The sequence below is a fragment of the Nothobranchius furzeri genome, chromosome 9 (genome assembly GCF_043380555.1).
Source record: "Nothobranchius furzeri strain GRZ-AD chromosome 9, NfurGRZ-RIMD1, whole genome shotgun sequence".
In the NCBI taxonomy this organism is placed as follows: Eukaryota; Metazoa; Chordata; class Actinopteri; order Cyprinodontiformes; family Nothobranchiidae; genus Nothobranchius; species Nothobranchius furzeri.
Genome location: NC_091749.1, coordinates 21,220,668 through 21,235,099, shown reverse-complemented (window position 1 = coordinate 21,235,099; position 14,432 = coordinate 21,220,668). Strand labels below are relative to the sequence as shown.

General features: G+C 42.9%; 1 protein-coding gene across 1 annotated transcript; it reads right to left on the bottom strand.

Annotated features, from left to right (window-relative positions):
* Positions 1–6,074: 6,074 nt before the first annotated feature.
* LOC129156176 (uncharacterized) lies at positions 6,075–8,624 on the bottom strand. The gene is made up of 3 exons (XM_054735784.2): positions 7,425–8,624; positions 7,154–7,250; positions 6,075–7,020 (listed from the first exon to the last, which is right to left on the bottom strand). The coding sequence occupies exons 2-3, from the start codon at positions 7,226–7,228 to the stop codon at positions 6,559–6,561; spliced, it is 537 nt and encodes a 178-aa protein (XP_054591759.2). The 5' UTR covers positions 7,229–7,250; positions 7,425–8,624; the 3' UTR covers positions 6,075–6,558.
* Positions 8,625–14,432: the final 5,808 nt, after the last annotated feature.

Below are 14,432 nucleotides of genomic sequence, written 5' to 3'. Positions count from 1 at the left end.
ATCCGGGATCGGCGCCGAGTCCTCCACCCACTGCACAAAAAGTTTATCCAGGATGAGAAGAGGGCTGTCATCTCGGGGGATAAGCTTATGTGGACAGCAAACTTTACAAGGAGCTAGGAGTGACAGACTGGCTGTATTAGCCGAAAATCAGGTCAGACATTTACTATTCTTATCAGGATTCACTGGGTTTGAGAACGTCAAGATTAAATAGCTGCTAGATCCGTGTTCTAGATGATGAGATCACCTGTTCATCACCACCTCACACCCCTATCACCTTTTCTTTTTAGTTATTTCTTCTTCCTTAACCTTCATAATTATTTCCTTTCTCCTTTTCATCTGCTTGTGGACCTTTACACCTGTATGGCACAACCACACAACTTTCCAACACTGCGTCAGACTCAGCACACGCACAAACACACACACACACACAGGCACACACAAGAACACACACACACACACACGCACACAGGCACACACCAGCACACACATGCACACACACACACACACAGGCACACACACATGCACGCACACACACACACACACGCATGCACGCACACACACACACACACACGCACATACACACACACAATAAATCTACAGCACAATATCACAATTTATGCGTCTCATAATACAACTACAAACACTGTTGGGTCTTTATTATTCTTATTCTTATTTATTTTTCTGTTATTTATTAACATACTATTTTATACATTTAGTTACTTATCCCAAATTATTAACACAAAGGCATCCTATTCTAGCTACTCACACACACATCAATGGGTGCACTAAAGTTTGTCTCATGGAACGTACATGGAGCTCCAGGTGAATCTTATGTATTGTCAGCATACACTGTCCAAATATTGATGACCCTTCATTCTTTCATGATTTTTTCTCTGTACTCTCCGAACACTTGGAATGTCCACTTATACATGGAGCCGATTTAAATTTTTGGATGGATACTTTAACAGACAGGCTCAGTACAGCTGGGACTCAGCGCAATTGGCAATCCACTAACATAGTTAAACAGTACATGAGTGATTATGGGCTTTGTGATGCATGGCGATCTCTTCATCCTAACCGTAGAGAGTATACTTTTTTCTCACACGTCCATCACTCTCATTCACGTTTGGATTATTTTCTAGTCAGCAGCTCATTGTTGGCTGACATTTCAGACACTGAGATACACCCCATAGTTGTCAGCGACCATGCTCAGTTTTTTTTTATTCTGGTAAACAAGAAGACAATCCCACCAAGCAAAAACTGGAGGTTTAATACATCACTGCTTAAATTTGAAGGTTTTATAGATTTTTTTTTAAAAGGAGTGGGCTTTATATTTAAAACATAATGACCTGCCTGGAACATCAGCATCTGTTCTCTGGGAGGCAGGAAAAGCAGTGATGAGAGGTAAAATAATCTCTTTCTCATCACATAAGAAAAAAAAAACTGAAAACAAACGTATTCAGGAGTTAGAGGAAATCATTAAGCCTTTAGAGGCATCCACAGGAGAAGGGTTACTAAGCAAATTACAACTTTGTGGAATTATTGACAAAAAGACACAATTTTTAGCACAAAGACTACGAATAGAAATCTTTGAACATAGTAATAAATCATGTAATTTTTTAGGTAACCAGTTAAAAATCAATAAAGAGAAAACTACCATATCTGCTGTTAAAGACTCAACTGGGAATGTAGTTTATGATCCTGAAAGAATAAACAACACTTTCAGAGACTTTTACCAAACTTTGTACTCACCACAGATAAACCCATCAGATAACGAGATCAATGAGTTCCTTGATAGAATAACACTTCCTAAATTATCAGATAGCAAAGCTACAGTCCTGGACTCGCCACTAACATTAGTTGAGCTCCAGGAAGCCCTGAAATCCATGCCTAATAGAGAGGCTCCAGGCCCAGACGGGTTTCCAGCAGAGTTCTACAAAGAATTCGGGATCATTCTAGCTCCAACATTCTTCAGAATGGAGAAGGAAATCGAAGAGAGTGGCAGATTACAACAAAACATGAATTCAGCCAATTTTAGTCTCTTGTTAAAACCAGGCAAAGACCCTGTATTTCCTACCAGCTACCGCCCGATTTCTCTTATTAATGTTGATCTCAAAATAATTTGTAAAGCTCTGGCAAAAAGATTAGAGAAGGTATCCCCCTTCATAATGCACCCTGACCAAACTGGTTTCATTAGGACAAACGACCAAATATCAACTAGTTTCTGTCTTCAGAGGGGGACCAGGCAGGGATGCCCACTCCCCCCTCACTGTTTGCTATCTTTATCGAACCACTAACAGCGGCAATTAGGCAAACAACAGATATTAAAGTTATTAAATGTAAGAAAATAGAGAACATAAGATCAGTCTTTATGCAGATGATGCTTTACTCTTTCTCTGAAATTCTCAATACTCTCTCTCCAAAGTAATAGAACTGATAAACTATTTTTCAAAAGTTTCAGATTACTCTATAAACTAGTTAAAATCCACAGTTCTACCAATTAATTTCTCTTTTGTCAATTTGCTTAATACACAACTGGAGTCAGGGAATATCACATACCTGGAAATTAATGTCTCTCCAAAGCTGGCAGATCTAACCATACTAAACCACATCCAACTTTTAAAGAACGTGGAAGATGATCTTGCAAGATGGAAATCATTACCGATATCACTCATGGGGAGGGTTGCTACAATAAAATGATGGTCTTACCCAGAATAAATAACTTATTTTCAATTATCCCAAACAAGCCACCAGCTGACTGGTTTAGATCTCTGGGCTCCTCAATCACTAAATTCCTTTGGCAGGATAAACCTCCACGAATTAGCTTAAAAATGCTTCAGAAGACCAAAGACAGAGGAGGACTGGATCTACCCAACTTTTATTATTATTTCTTAGCCAACAGGCTGCAATATATACCAAGATGGTTTCAAGATAACCCACTAGATGAGTCCTGGTTAGATATAGAACAGACACTTTGCAATACGATAGAACTTTCATTTATTAGCTCAAGGCCCAGAGGTGGGACATTGTGGCATCATCAAGGCATCTCCATGTCATGTTTTTGTTCTGCTCAGCAACTGAACCTGGTTAATTCACTGTGCTGATTGAAATCACCTGGTTTAATTGCTGAGTAGAACAAAAACATAGCATGGAGATTACTTGATGCCACAATTTCACACCTCTGGCTCAAGCATAAAAAAACGTGAAGGCTTCAAAAGTATTAGTATCAGCACCTCTCTGACAGCATGGTGGGGCTACCTAAAAATGACAGAGTCTTCACTAATACCATGCAGACACACACCTATATGGAATAATCCTAATAGTTTGCAAAATAACAAAATGATTAACCTTCCGGACTGGAAAAGTAAAGGAATCCTATACCTGGAACACATATATGAAGGATTGGACTTCATCCCATTTAATCGAATGGTCTCCCAATTTGGAATAGATAAGAACAGCTTTTTAGAATATCACCAAATTAAATCTGTAGTCAAACAAAAATTTAAGCTCAATAAAATAGAATTACAAACACCACCAAGGGTATTAGACTTCTTTAATCTCAAACCCCCCAAATTACTGTCTAAAGTGTATAAGACACTGTCCAAAATAGACGATAGAATAGCAATCCCTATTGAAAAATGGGAGGTGGATCTATCAGACAGCTATGACCAGAACTTCTGGTCCCAAACTTGTTAAAAAACTTTTAAAAAGATCAGACACCCCAATTTACAATTAATTCAGGACAAAATTCTACACAGAGTACACTATACAGGTCATCGGATGTTCAAGATGGGGTTTGTGTCATCTGGCACCTGTACACACTGCACAAACAACATTCCTGACAATTACATCCACGCACTGTTGTCCTGTCCACCTGTCCAGGAATTTTGGGGTAGAGTATGTGAAGACCTGTCAAAGTGTCTGAAATGCCACCCCCTCTCTTTGTTTACTGGGAAACCTGGACGATGTCCCGATTGAAACATCTTTGGTTCAAGTGGTTCTGACTGCCATATGCATTACTAAGAAAACTATCCTCATGAATTGGAAAAATAGAGATACTCTTTGCATTATTCAGTACATAAATCTTTTGTTAGAACATATTACACTTGATACAGCCTTTGCTTCCACTTCAAATTAATCTGCCAGGGCTCCTCTGATTGGTTCCATCACATAGCGATGAATAGGGATCACTGATATTGTCCTGCGGGATGATGTGGGTGATGGGGTGGAGGGTCTGAGTTTGGAGTATCTGGACGTTCACTGGGGGTGGGTTCACTGGGGGTGTCTGGGACTGGGAGGCTGCTGCCCTCCTCTGGAGGTGCTTGGGGTGCCTCGGGGGTGGACTGCTGGCGGTTGTGAGTGGGGCCCCTTGGGGGTCTTGGTGGTGGCCATGGGCCGCTGCCTGGCAGCTGCACTGCCCCTGGGCGGGTTTGGGTGGGGGCTCGGGATGCGGGGTGACTGGCCCCGTGTGGGGATCTGGGCGGGGCCTTGGGGGCCGGGTCCTGACATGTATGCTGACGGGAAGAAGGCAGGAACATGCGGCAGTGCATGGCCCAGGCTCAGGGGCCTCAGGTAGACCTTGGCTCCTCTGCTGTCCCATCACAGGGGAGGGGGATGTCCAGGAGGGGGAGTACCCAACTTTACCTGGATGTCCTTTGTCTTATATATTCTGTAAGCTGTGCAAATGCAGGGATGGGAGTAGATATTCTGCTGGGGTGGGGCAGGGTTGGTGCCCTCGGACTCCATGAGGCTCTGTGATGCTGCTGCTTTGGGCCCTGGCAAGATGGGCTGGGGTCTCCATGCCCTGGGTGGCATTTTGGCAACAGAGGTGCCTATTGGGGCCAGTGGGGGAGCTGGCTCCCTGGAGGGCTTTAGTCCAACCAGCCAATCCTCCCCATCCCCACACATGTTTCTCCTCCTGCTCCCTCACATCATCACACAAACATGCACATAGGACCTTGGGGGGTGGACAAGTCAGGTGGCGCGGGTAAGGACCACATTTCTGCATTCCTGTGGCAACCTGCCCCCAAATTTTATTTGCACCTTAAACACTTCCACCAACGACATTCCATGCAAACACACACTTAGGGCCTTGGGAGGGAGCACATTTGACGGCAGCGGATGGGCCTGTGGGCTTTTCGCTAATATCTACCGGGACTCTGCTGGCTGCTGGTTGTGGCCCCCCGGGTTGATCCTCTGCACCTCTTGAGGGGGGCGGGGGCTTTTCTGGTCGCAGTCTGCTAGGGGTCCCTGTGCTCTGGGGCAGCTCCTGGATCTCTGGGACTTGGAGCTCCCTCTATCTCCTACACATCTTTGGGCGACAGATCTGTGGTCCCTCACACTCTCTATTGGACGCTCCAATAGAGAAACCTTACATATACAAGCGCGTGTACACACACAGGTGCTCACATGGTTCTCCCATAAGTATGGACTTGGGCACGTTCAACACGTCTTAAGGCTGTGGTTGGCACTAAATGCACGGTGATTTATTAGCGTGTGATTGTTCAGTCAAACAATGTTGATTTTATATCAGCAGCACACATCAAATTCAAATTGCTAACACTAGCATACAAAGTCCGAGATGGTACGGCTCCCATCTACCTGAATCCTCTTGCAAAGTCTTACGTCTCGGCCCAGCCGCTCCGGTCTGGAAAGAAGACTACAGAGAGAGGAGCGTCTTGTCACACGATTCACTGAAGAGAGTTCCATCATTCGTCCACCTGCTCCACCACCAGTAGCTCCATACTCCTCTCAGCACCATTACCGCAACTACGTTGGGTCAGCTGAGTTTGGCCAAAATGCACAACACTACAGTGACAATTACAATTCTGACTACACCCTACAAGATTTGAGCTCAAATGTGTAACTCAGATGTTTTATAATACTTATCTTAATCAGTTCATTTGAGATATTCACAATTCCAAATTCTGTTCTGTTGTTTAGAAGTATGTTATTTTAAACAATTCAGTTGTGACATTTTGGTTTCTGCAACTTCCCATTGTAGTTGCAGTGCATTAGCAAACTTGAGTGATATAGAGTAGATGTTCTGGAGATGTATTTTTGCACTTTATTTATGTCCACAACAATAGTAGCTAAGTACAAACTTTTCTTTAAAGTACTCTTCATATGTTCCAGTATTTGTGAAGTATAACTCAGGTGAAGAAGAAAAAAAAAACGTTTCTGAGGTCAGAACATGTTATATTTATGTTTTGTTTTATATGGTGACCTAGATGACAAACAAATCCAGAGTTCACCACATGAAAAAGCACTGTGTATGCTTTTTTTTTTACTTTAACTGCTTTGGAAAATGTTTAATTTCGAGACTCAGAAGAGCATTAACACAGCACTAGCTGCCAAGTTCAAAAAGTACAGCAGGATGTTCATTTAATTGAATGGATTAATAAATAGCGCTTTAAGCACAAAGTAATGCTTCATTGTTCTTGTGTTATAATATGTACAAACCTGTGAAATAACACCTTTCAGTACTTGGAAACATTTTTTCTGAACTTAAAATAGGTAACTTTGGACTTTTTTGGTAAATCTGGAACCAAGAAACACTTAGTGTAGGTGTCCTGTTCGGAGTGGGAATGTTGTGGCCAAATAGGTAGTCAGTGCCTCTCTAGTGCTGCTTCCACAACTGCTGCACTGGAGATTAACTGGCTGGTTGGGTTGATGAAAATTAATTGCCCGATCACAGGCCTTCTCCAACCAGCTATTGCTGGCCTGATCTTCTTCGTTCTGACAGAAGTTGTGCAGTGCACAGCATGTGGCAATCATGGTTGGTGCAAAAGTGAAATGAAAGTCACTTCTTTTTAGCAGAACCCTCCACCTTGACTTTAACAATCCAAAAGTAATTTCTACTCCAACCCTGACTGAGCTGATGTAGGTGTTGAAGGACTCCTGCTCCGGAGACAGCCGAGATGAGTTTGAATATCCTTTGATCAGCCAGTCAAGAAGTGGGTAGGCAGGGTCTCCAACTATTAAAAGATTGGTGTCTTTTCCCCCAATGGTCTTGATGCCCTGTTACAGAAAAGGGAATGCAGTAATTTTTTTTTATTAATATGTGATTTACAAGCACATATTGATGTATTTTTAAATCCAGGTAAGCAGTCATTTCAAGCGTCTCTCTCCATTTAAAAACACGTTTTCTTACTTTGGGTAGGAGATGAGCCCTTTTGAAGAGGTCTGACTGGCGTAGGGCATTTGCATCATGTGCATTGCCTGGCATTTTACAGCTGATGTTCCAAAACCTTTATGAGAGGAATAAATGAAACAAATAAAACAGCTTTATTGTGCACATGATTAGCTGTAAACAAAGGGGTCATTCTAGTAATTTGGTGCAGTTTGGGGTCACTGGTTACTGAAAAATCTACCCCCACTAATTTATTTCTGAACATGGCAGGTGATGGAGTAGTAATTTTTACCTGAATTTGTCATCTATAACAGCCTGGAGTACGTAGGATGGCCATCCTTTATGATTTACAAAATCCTTGTAGCCGTCTGAAGGAGGAAGGATAGGAATGTGTGTTCCATTGGTTAAGCCCCATTATTTGTGGAATGTGATGGGATGTTTCAAACCGTCTGGCTATCTCTTTTGCCTCTTCCTCAGTTGGTGCATGGATCAACTGTTTGATTGGACCCTGCACCATGCCTTTGCAGAACATGTAAACAAACTTCGTTATGCTGCTTTTACTTTTTCCAAATTGGTTCGCCATGACTCTGTATTCTGCACAGCTACCCAGTTTATACAGAACTACTGCAATCCTCATGATGACAGGAACAGCAGCCCTCACAGTAACGTCTTCTGGAGCCATATAACTCTCCATTAACGAGCAAAGTTTCATGAATGACGCTCGTGACATGCGGAAATTCTGCTTCCACTCTTGATCGGTGAACTCCAAAAGAACAATCCTCTCCCACCAGTCTTTACTCCTCACTTTCATCCAGTGGCTCCTTGTCTTTACAGGAGGAGGGGGGGACTAAAGTTACGGTTCTTGGTATTAAGAAGCTGCATGGTGGCATGGTGGCGCAGTGGTTAGCACTGTTGCCTCGCAACACGAAGGTCGCAGGTTCGAAACTCGGCTGCGGCCTTTCTGCGTGGAGTTGCGTGTTCTCCCCATGCATGCGTGGGTTTCCTCTGGGTACTCCGGTTTCCCCCACAGATCACAACATGCCCTATAGGTTAAAAAAAATTGTAAGTCGCTTTGGGTAAAAGCGTCTGCTAAGCACATAATCAAAGAAATTTTCATCCTGCTGTCTCCCCCATTTAACATCTGGAAAACTATAAACAGTTTGGTTTGTATTTGTAAAATTGTGACGACAAAAAATAAAATGACGCTCTGAAAAACATCGTAGTGCTCCATTTTTACATGCAAGCAGCCATGTTTGTTTACAGAGGAAGTCCGCTACTTCTTCTTCTACGGTCTTTTTCGGTGTATTAGATCGATCTGCGCATGACAAAATGGTTTATTCCGATCAAATTTATGACAAATGTAAACACTTGACATAATCGGAATTAAATTTCCAGGGCCCATGTGCACAGTCATATTCCAATCCGAATAATGATCGGATTAAAGACATTTTGCACATGTAAACGCAGCTATTGATTGTTTATTTTTGTGGACCCCCCCACCCCCCACCCCCCCACCCCCACCTGTTGTCTCTTCCTTTCTCTTTCACCTCTGTCTCCGTGTCTGGTCAGAATTACAAGCATTCAAAAAGCAATAACGTTTTAAGTATCAGGCGTGACATTAAAGCAGAAGCTTTTATGCTCCACCTGAGAGTACATCTGTAAGGCTTGTCACCAGCATTCAGACATTAATTCTGTTTGCTTCACAGCCAGACAGGACACGGGAAAAAACATAAATAAATAAAATTTTAAAAAATTATATAATGAACATTTTGTCAACAGCTGTTTCCTGAAAATGGAGGCGGAGGAGCTTTGGAGCCTTTAGATGACCCCAGAAGGTTTACATCACCAGTAGGACTTTAGCAAAGCCAGTTCACAACAGGTGCTGGTAAGTGAAGTTTACACCATAAAACATGTCTAAATGATGTATGATGTAAATACTGGCTGTGTTACCTAAATTTAGATTTAGATAAAAAGTTTGCTCTAATATTCATAACTTGTCACACCTGCAGTCATGATCAACATGGTTATTCCAGCCTGCTTCTTTAACTTGTGACAGCTAACCAAAATCAAGCCCATGCTGTCTCGAGTGCATATGGAGTGCGCGGACCATTTCTCCCTGTTCACTGGCCGTCAGACCGTGAGTTATTGGGTGTGTGGTATGAGAGGATCAAATGCTTGTGTCTCATGCTCAATGTGTGAGATTTGGCAGCCCTGCTCCTGTTCTGACCTCATTACATTGGCTCCCTGTAAGTTTTTGGGCATAGTTTAATGTTCTGTGCTATGTCTTCCGGTCTCTTTATGGTGATGCTCCACCATACTTGGCAGCACTAATAAAAAGACATACCCCATCACGAACTCTACGCTCGGCTGACCTGGAGCTACTGACTAGTGTCAGTGTCTTTACAGCAATCCTCATACTAAGCAAGCATGCAGCGACTCCCTTTTAACAGGAAGAAACCTCCAGAGGATCCTTGCTCAGTATAAGCAGCCATCCACCACTGGGGATGGAGAAGACAAAGCACACACACAGACACACACAACATATATACCAAGTATTGTGTCTATGGTTACATTGTGATTTCTTAGTAAATATTCAATTTGGTGAGAGATAAACTTTATTGTATTTATCCTAGTGAGCCTATAATTAAACGGGTAAACTAGTAGTAGCACATTCAATGTCAACGTCCTTTAAAAAGCAGCTGAAAACTCACCTGTTCAAGCTGGTTTTGGTGTGACCTTCACCACCCTCTCTTTGTTCTGCTCTCCCCACCTATTCCACCTTCCTCCAGATCCACTGATTTCCCTCTTTCCTTTTCACTCTCTCTCTTTCTTTACATTTTTTAATCACAATTGTCTATTTTTGCTCATTTGAAATATATTTAGAATAATTTTCTAAATTATTTTTATATTTAACATTTTTTGTTTTTGTGAAGCGCCTCATGATTTTTATCTTAAGAGGCACTAAAGAAAAGATCTTCTTCTTCTTCTTCTTAGAAAGTAAAAAGTTATCAGGAGAGGGATAATGTTTTAAGTGGTTAGCAGCAGTGTGCTAGATGATGGCCCCCTCCATGAGGCCACCACAGCTCAGCAGAACATCATTGTAGCTTCTTCTGGGGAGAAAAACACTTAGAGAAAAAATAAAGTTAACAGCTGAAATTGCAGGAAATAATACAGTTAAAGAGCAGATTGTAGAAGAAAGTAGTAGAGTGTGAAAAGTGATCAATGTGTCCTCCAGCAGTCTAGGCCTATAGCAGCATAACTACAGAGAAAACTCTGGATAACCTAGCCTTTTTAGATGGAGGCATGTTGGAGGCAGGGCAAGGGAGAGCCATCTTCATCGACTGTACACTCCACCTCCCTCTACTCCCCCACTTGTCCAGATCTAGGCTAACATCAGATTTAACCATAGGCCCTTGTGGTTCTTTTTCCTTATCAAAAACAAGAGAGAGACAGTTTTGTCCAAACTCAGCGTGGGGCGTTTATTTACACAACTCTTCCATACATCACCAACACTTCATGGGGACAGCGTCCAGCTTCGATCTAAACACCTCGGCTGGAGATCCTTCTGCAAAAGCCCACTTTCTCCTACACCACCCAGCATCATATACTCTTCAACCCTTTGATTCTGAGAAATGATGGGGTGCTACTTCCACCTCCTAATATGGTCAAAAGTAGTTGAGACTTACATAAGCTGGACTGAACAACATGTTGTGGAGCACTCAGCAGCTGGGCTGCCTGATAAACAAGAAGTTGCACAGCACGTGTGCGGCTGGTATTGATAAGCAACATGTCAACATGCACGTACACAAAACACTGCTTTTAGCTCCTACACCCTATCAAATAAAAATGTTTTAAGCCTATTCTTAAAAGTAGACAAAGTGTCTGCCTCACAGACTAAAGCTGGGAGCTGGTTCCACAGTAGAGGAGCCTGATAACTAAAAGATCTGCCTCCCATACTATTTTTAGATATTCTGGGAACCACCAGTAAACCTGCAGTCTGAGAGCGAAGTGCTCGGTTAGGAACATATGGAACAATCAGATCACTGATGTATGATGGAGCTTGATTATTAAGAGCTTTATATGTGAGAAGGAGTCTTAAAATCTATTCTGAATTTAACAGGTAGCCAATGTAGGGAAGCTAAGACAGGAGAGATATGATCTCTCTTTTTAATTCTCATCAGAACTCTAGCTGCAGCATTTTGGACAAGCTGAAGACTTTTAACTACATTCTGTGGACTTCCTGAGAGTAATGAATTACAGTAATCCAGTCTTGATGCAATAAATGCATGAACTAGTTATTCAGCATCACTCCTGGAAAGGATGCTTCTAATCTTAGCAATATTCTGAAGGTGGAAAATGGAAGTCCTACAAACCTGTTTAACCTGGGAATTGAATGACATGTCCTGGTCAAAGATAACACCAAGGTTCCTTACTTTGTTCCCAGAGACTAATTTAATGCCCTTCGGCTCAGGTGACTGACTAAGCAATTTTCTTTTCTAAATTTCGGGTCCAAAGATGAGAACTTCAGTCTTGTCTTGATTTAAAAGCAGAAAGTTTAGAGCCATCCAGTTTTGTATGTCGTCAAGACAAGCCTGTAGTCTAACTAACCGATTAGGTTCATCATCACCATTCTAGTGAAGATTGTTGCAAAGAGAAACAATTAAATTTGTTTAAAGCCAGAGCCATGCGCACTGCGCCTTTATCTCCGTCACTGCCCACTGTGCAAAAATCTAGTTTGGACGTCCTACAGACGTGGTCTGGACCGACAGGCTCATTACAGACTTCATCTGGACATCCATGTGATGATGACTGTTTGCAGGGTGTAAATGAGGGGAAAAAATGAAAAACGAAGTGAATTGGATAATTTTCTTAACTTTTCAACATAGTTTAATGAAAACTTTCGTTCAGTACAAAGTTTAATTATGACAATCCAACAATGCAGAGCCTGGATTTGTATTCTGAACAGTTAAAACATGTTTTAAAAGGAGACATGTGTGACGCGTCAAAAAGTGGCACCTGCTCAGGCCCGGTAGGACCACCCACACAGCGGCTGCTGTGGCTCCCAGGGTCTTCTTTTTTGTGGGAATCAGGTAATAATGGCTCTTCGATGAGAAAAGGTTGTCAACCCCTTGTATAGTATAGTGTTTTTTAAGTAGATAATTGTGAAAACAGATAGAATTTTATGATTGTTAAAACCTATACATGTTAGTTTCTTATCACTATCTGACAACCCTATTGTAATAGCAGAAATGAACCAGAAAAGATGTTTATGCAACATTCAATTCAATTAAATTTGAGTTTATTTATAAAGTGCCAAATCACGACTAGAGTCGTCTCAAGGCACTTCACATAATAAACATTCGAATACAGGTAAGTTCATTAAGCCAATCAGAAAAAAGTTTCCTATATAAGGAACCCAGCAAATTGCATCAACAGCAACCCTCATACTAAGCAAGCATTTAGTGACACTGGAGAGGAAAACTCCCTTTTAACAGGAAGAAACCTCCAGAGGACCCTGGCTCAGTATAAGCAGCCATCCACCATGACTCAGTGGGGATGGAGAAGACAGAGCACACACACACACACACGCACACACACACACACACACACACACACACACACACACACACACACACACACACACACACACACACAAAACATAAATGCCAAGTAATGCTTCTATGGTTACATTGTGATTTCTTAGTAAATATTCTGTTTCTTGGTTTCACCAGCTCCCCCAATCTAATTGCCATGGATCCTGCCAAGACTTCAGCTGTCGTCAACTGGCCCATATCCACAAACTGAAAACAACTTCAACGATTTCTTGGATTTGCCAACTTCTATCGGAAATTCATAAAAGGATACAGTAAGATCATTACGCCTCTTCATACCCTCACCTCCAATAAGGTCAGTTTCCAGTGGAATGATTCAGCCCAAACTTCATTTCAAAAACTCAAAGACACGTTTACGTCTGCTCCTATCCTGCATTCCCCTGATACCACAAGGCAGTTCATTGTGGAGGTTGGTGCCTCGGCCTTTGGCATTTGGGCGGTCCTCAGTCAGAGGTCCCAGGATGTTAAGGTCCACCCCAGTGCATTTTCTCCAAGACCCTTTCATCCACAGAACGCAACTATGATGTCGGGGATAGGGAGCTTTAGGCCATAAAACTTGCTCTGGAGGAATGGAGACAATGGCTGGAAGGGGCTGCCACACCATTCATCATCTGGACCGATCATAAAAACCTGGAGTACATCAAGACTGCAAAAAGACTCAACTCTCGACAAACCAGGTGGGCCATATTTTTTGGTCGCTTCAACTTCATCTTGTCTTATCACCCAGGAGAAAAGAACACAAAACCCGACACCCTGTCCAGATCTATGGAACCCTCAATACCTGGCCAGGTCCAGGACCACGACTCCCTGATCGTTCCACAGAGAGTTTTGCTAGGGGTATCCAGATTGGAACTGGAGAACCAACTCCGGCAGGCCCACCAGCAACACCTTGTCCCTTCCCTATGTCCGCCTGATCGCCTGTTTGTTCCTGATGCCCTTCGCTCCCAGGTACTCACCTTTTGTCATAGTTCACGACTCTATTGCCATCCAGGCATCTCCAAGACTCTTGCCCTCGTACACAGTCACTTCTGGTGGTCTACCCTGCCAAAATACGTAAAATAGTTTGTTTCAGCCTGTCCTGCCTGTGCCCAAGCTAAGACTTCTCGCAGACCCACATCTGGATTGCTATGTCCATTGCCTATACCCCATCGTCCCTGGTCTTACCTTAGCATGGATTTAATCACGGGTCTTTCCCCCTCTGACGGCTATATGGTAATCCTCACCACTGTAGACCGTTTATCCAAAATGTCACATCTGGTTCCCCTCAGGAAACTCCCCTCTGCTAAGGACATGGTTGACATCATGGCTAGGGAGGTATTTCGTCTTCATGGATTGCCCTCGGACATCATTTCGGACCGAGGACCTCAGTTTGTCTCTGGCTTTTGGAAAGAGTTCTGCGCTCTTTTGGGCATTCAAGTTAGTCTCTCGTCCGGTTTTCAACCCCAGACTGACGGTCAATCAGAGAGGATTAACCAGGAGGTGGAGACCAGGCTACGTCTACTATGTGAGGATGATTCCACTTCTTGGTCTCGTAACCTGCCTTGGGTGGAGCGTGCCCTCAACTCCCTCCCGTCAAGCTCCACAGGTGTGTCCCCGTTCTATGCTGTCTATGGTTTTCAGCCTCCCATTTTCTCCCTGCAGGACCATGTGTCCAGGGTTCCCTCTGCCCAGGCAGCCACTCTCAGATG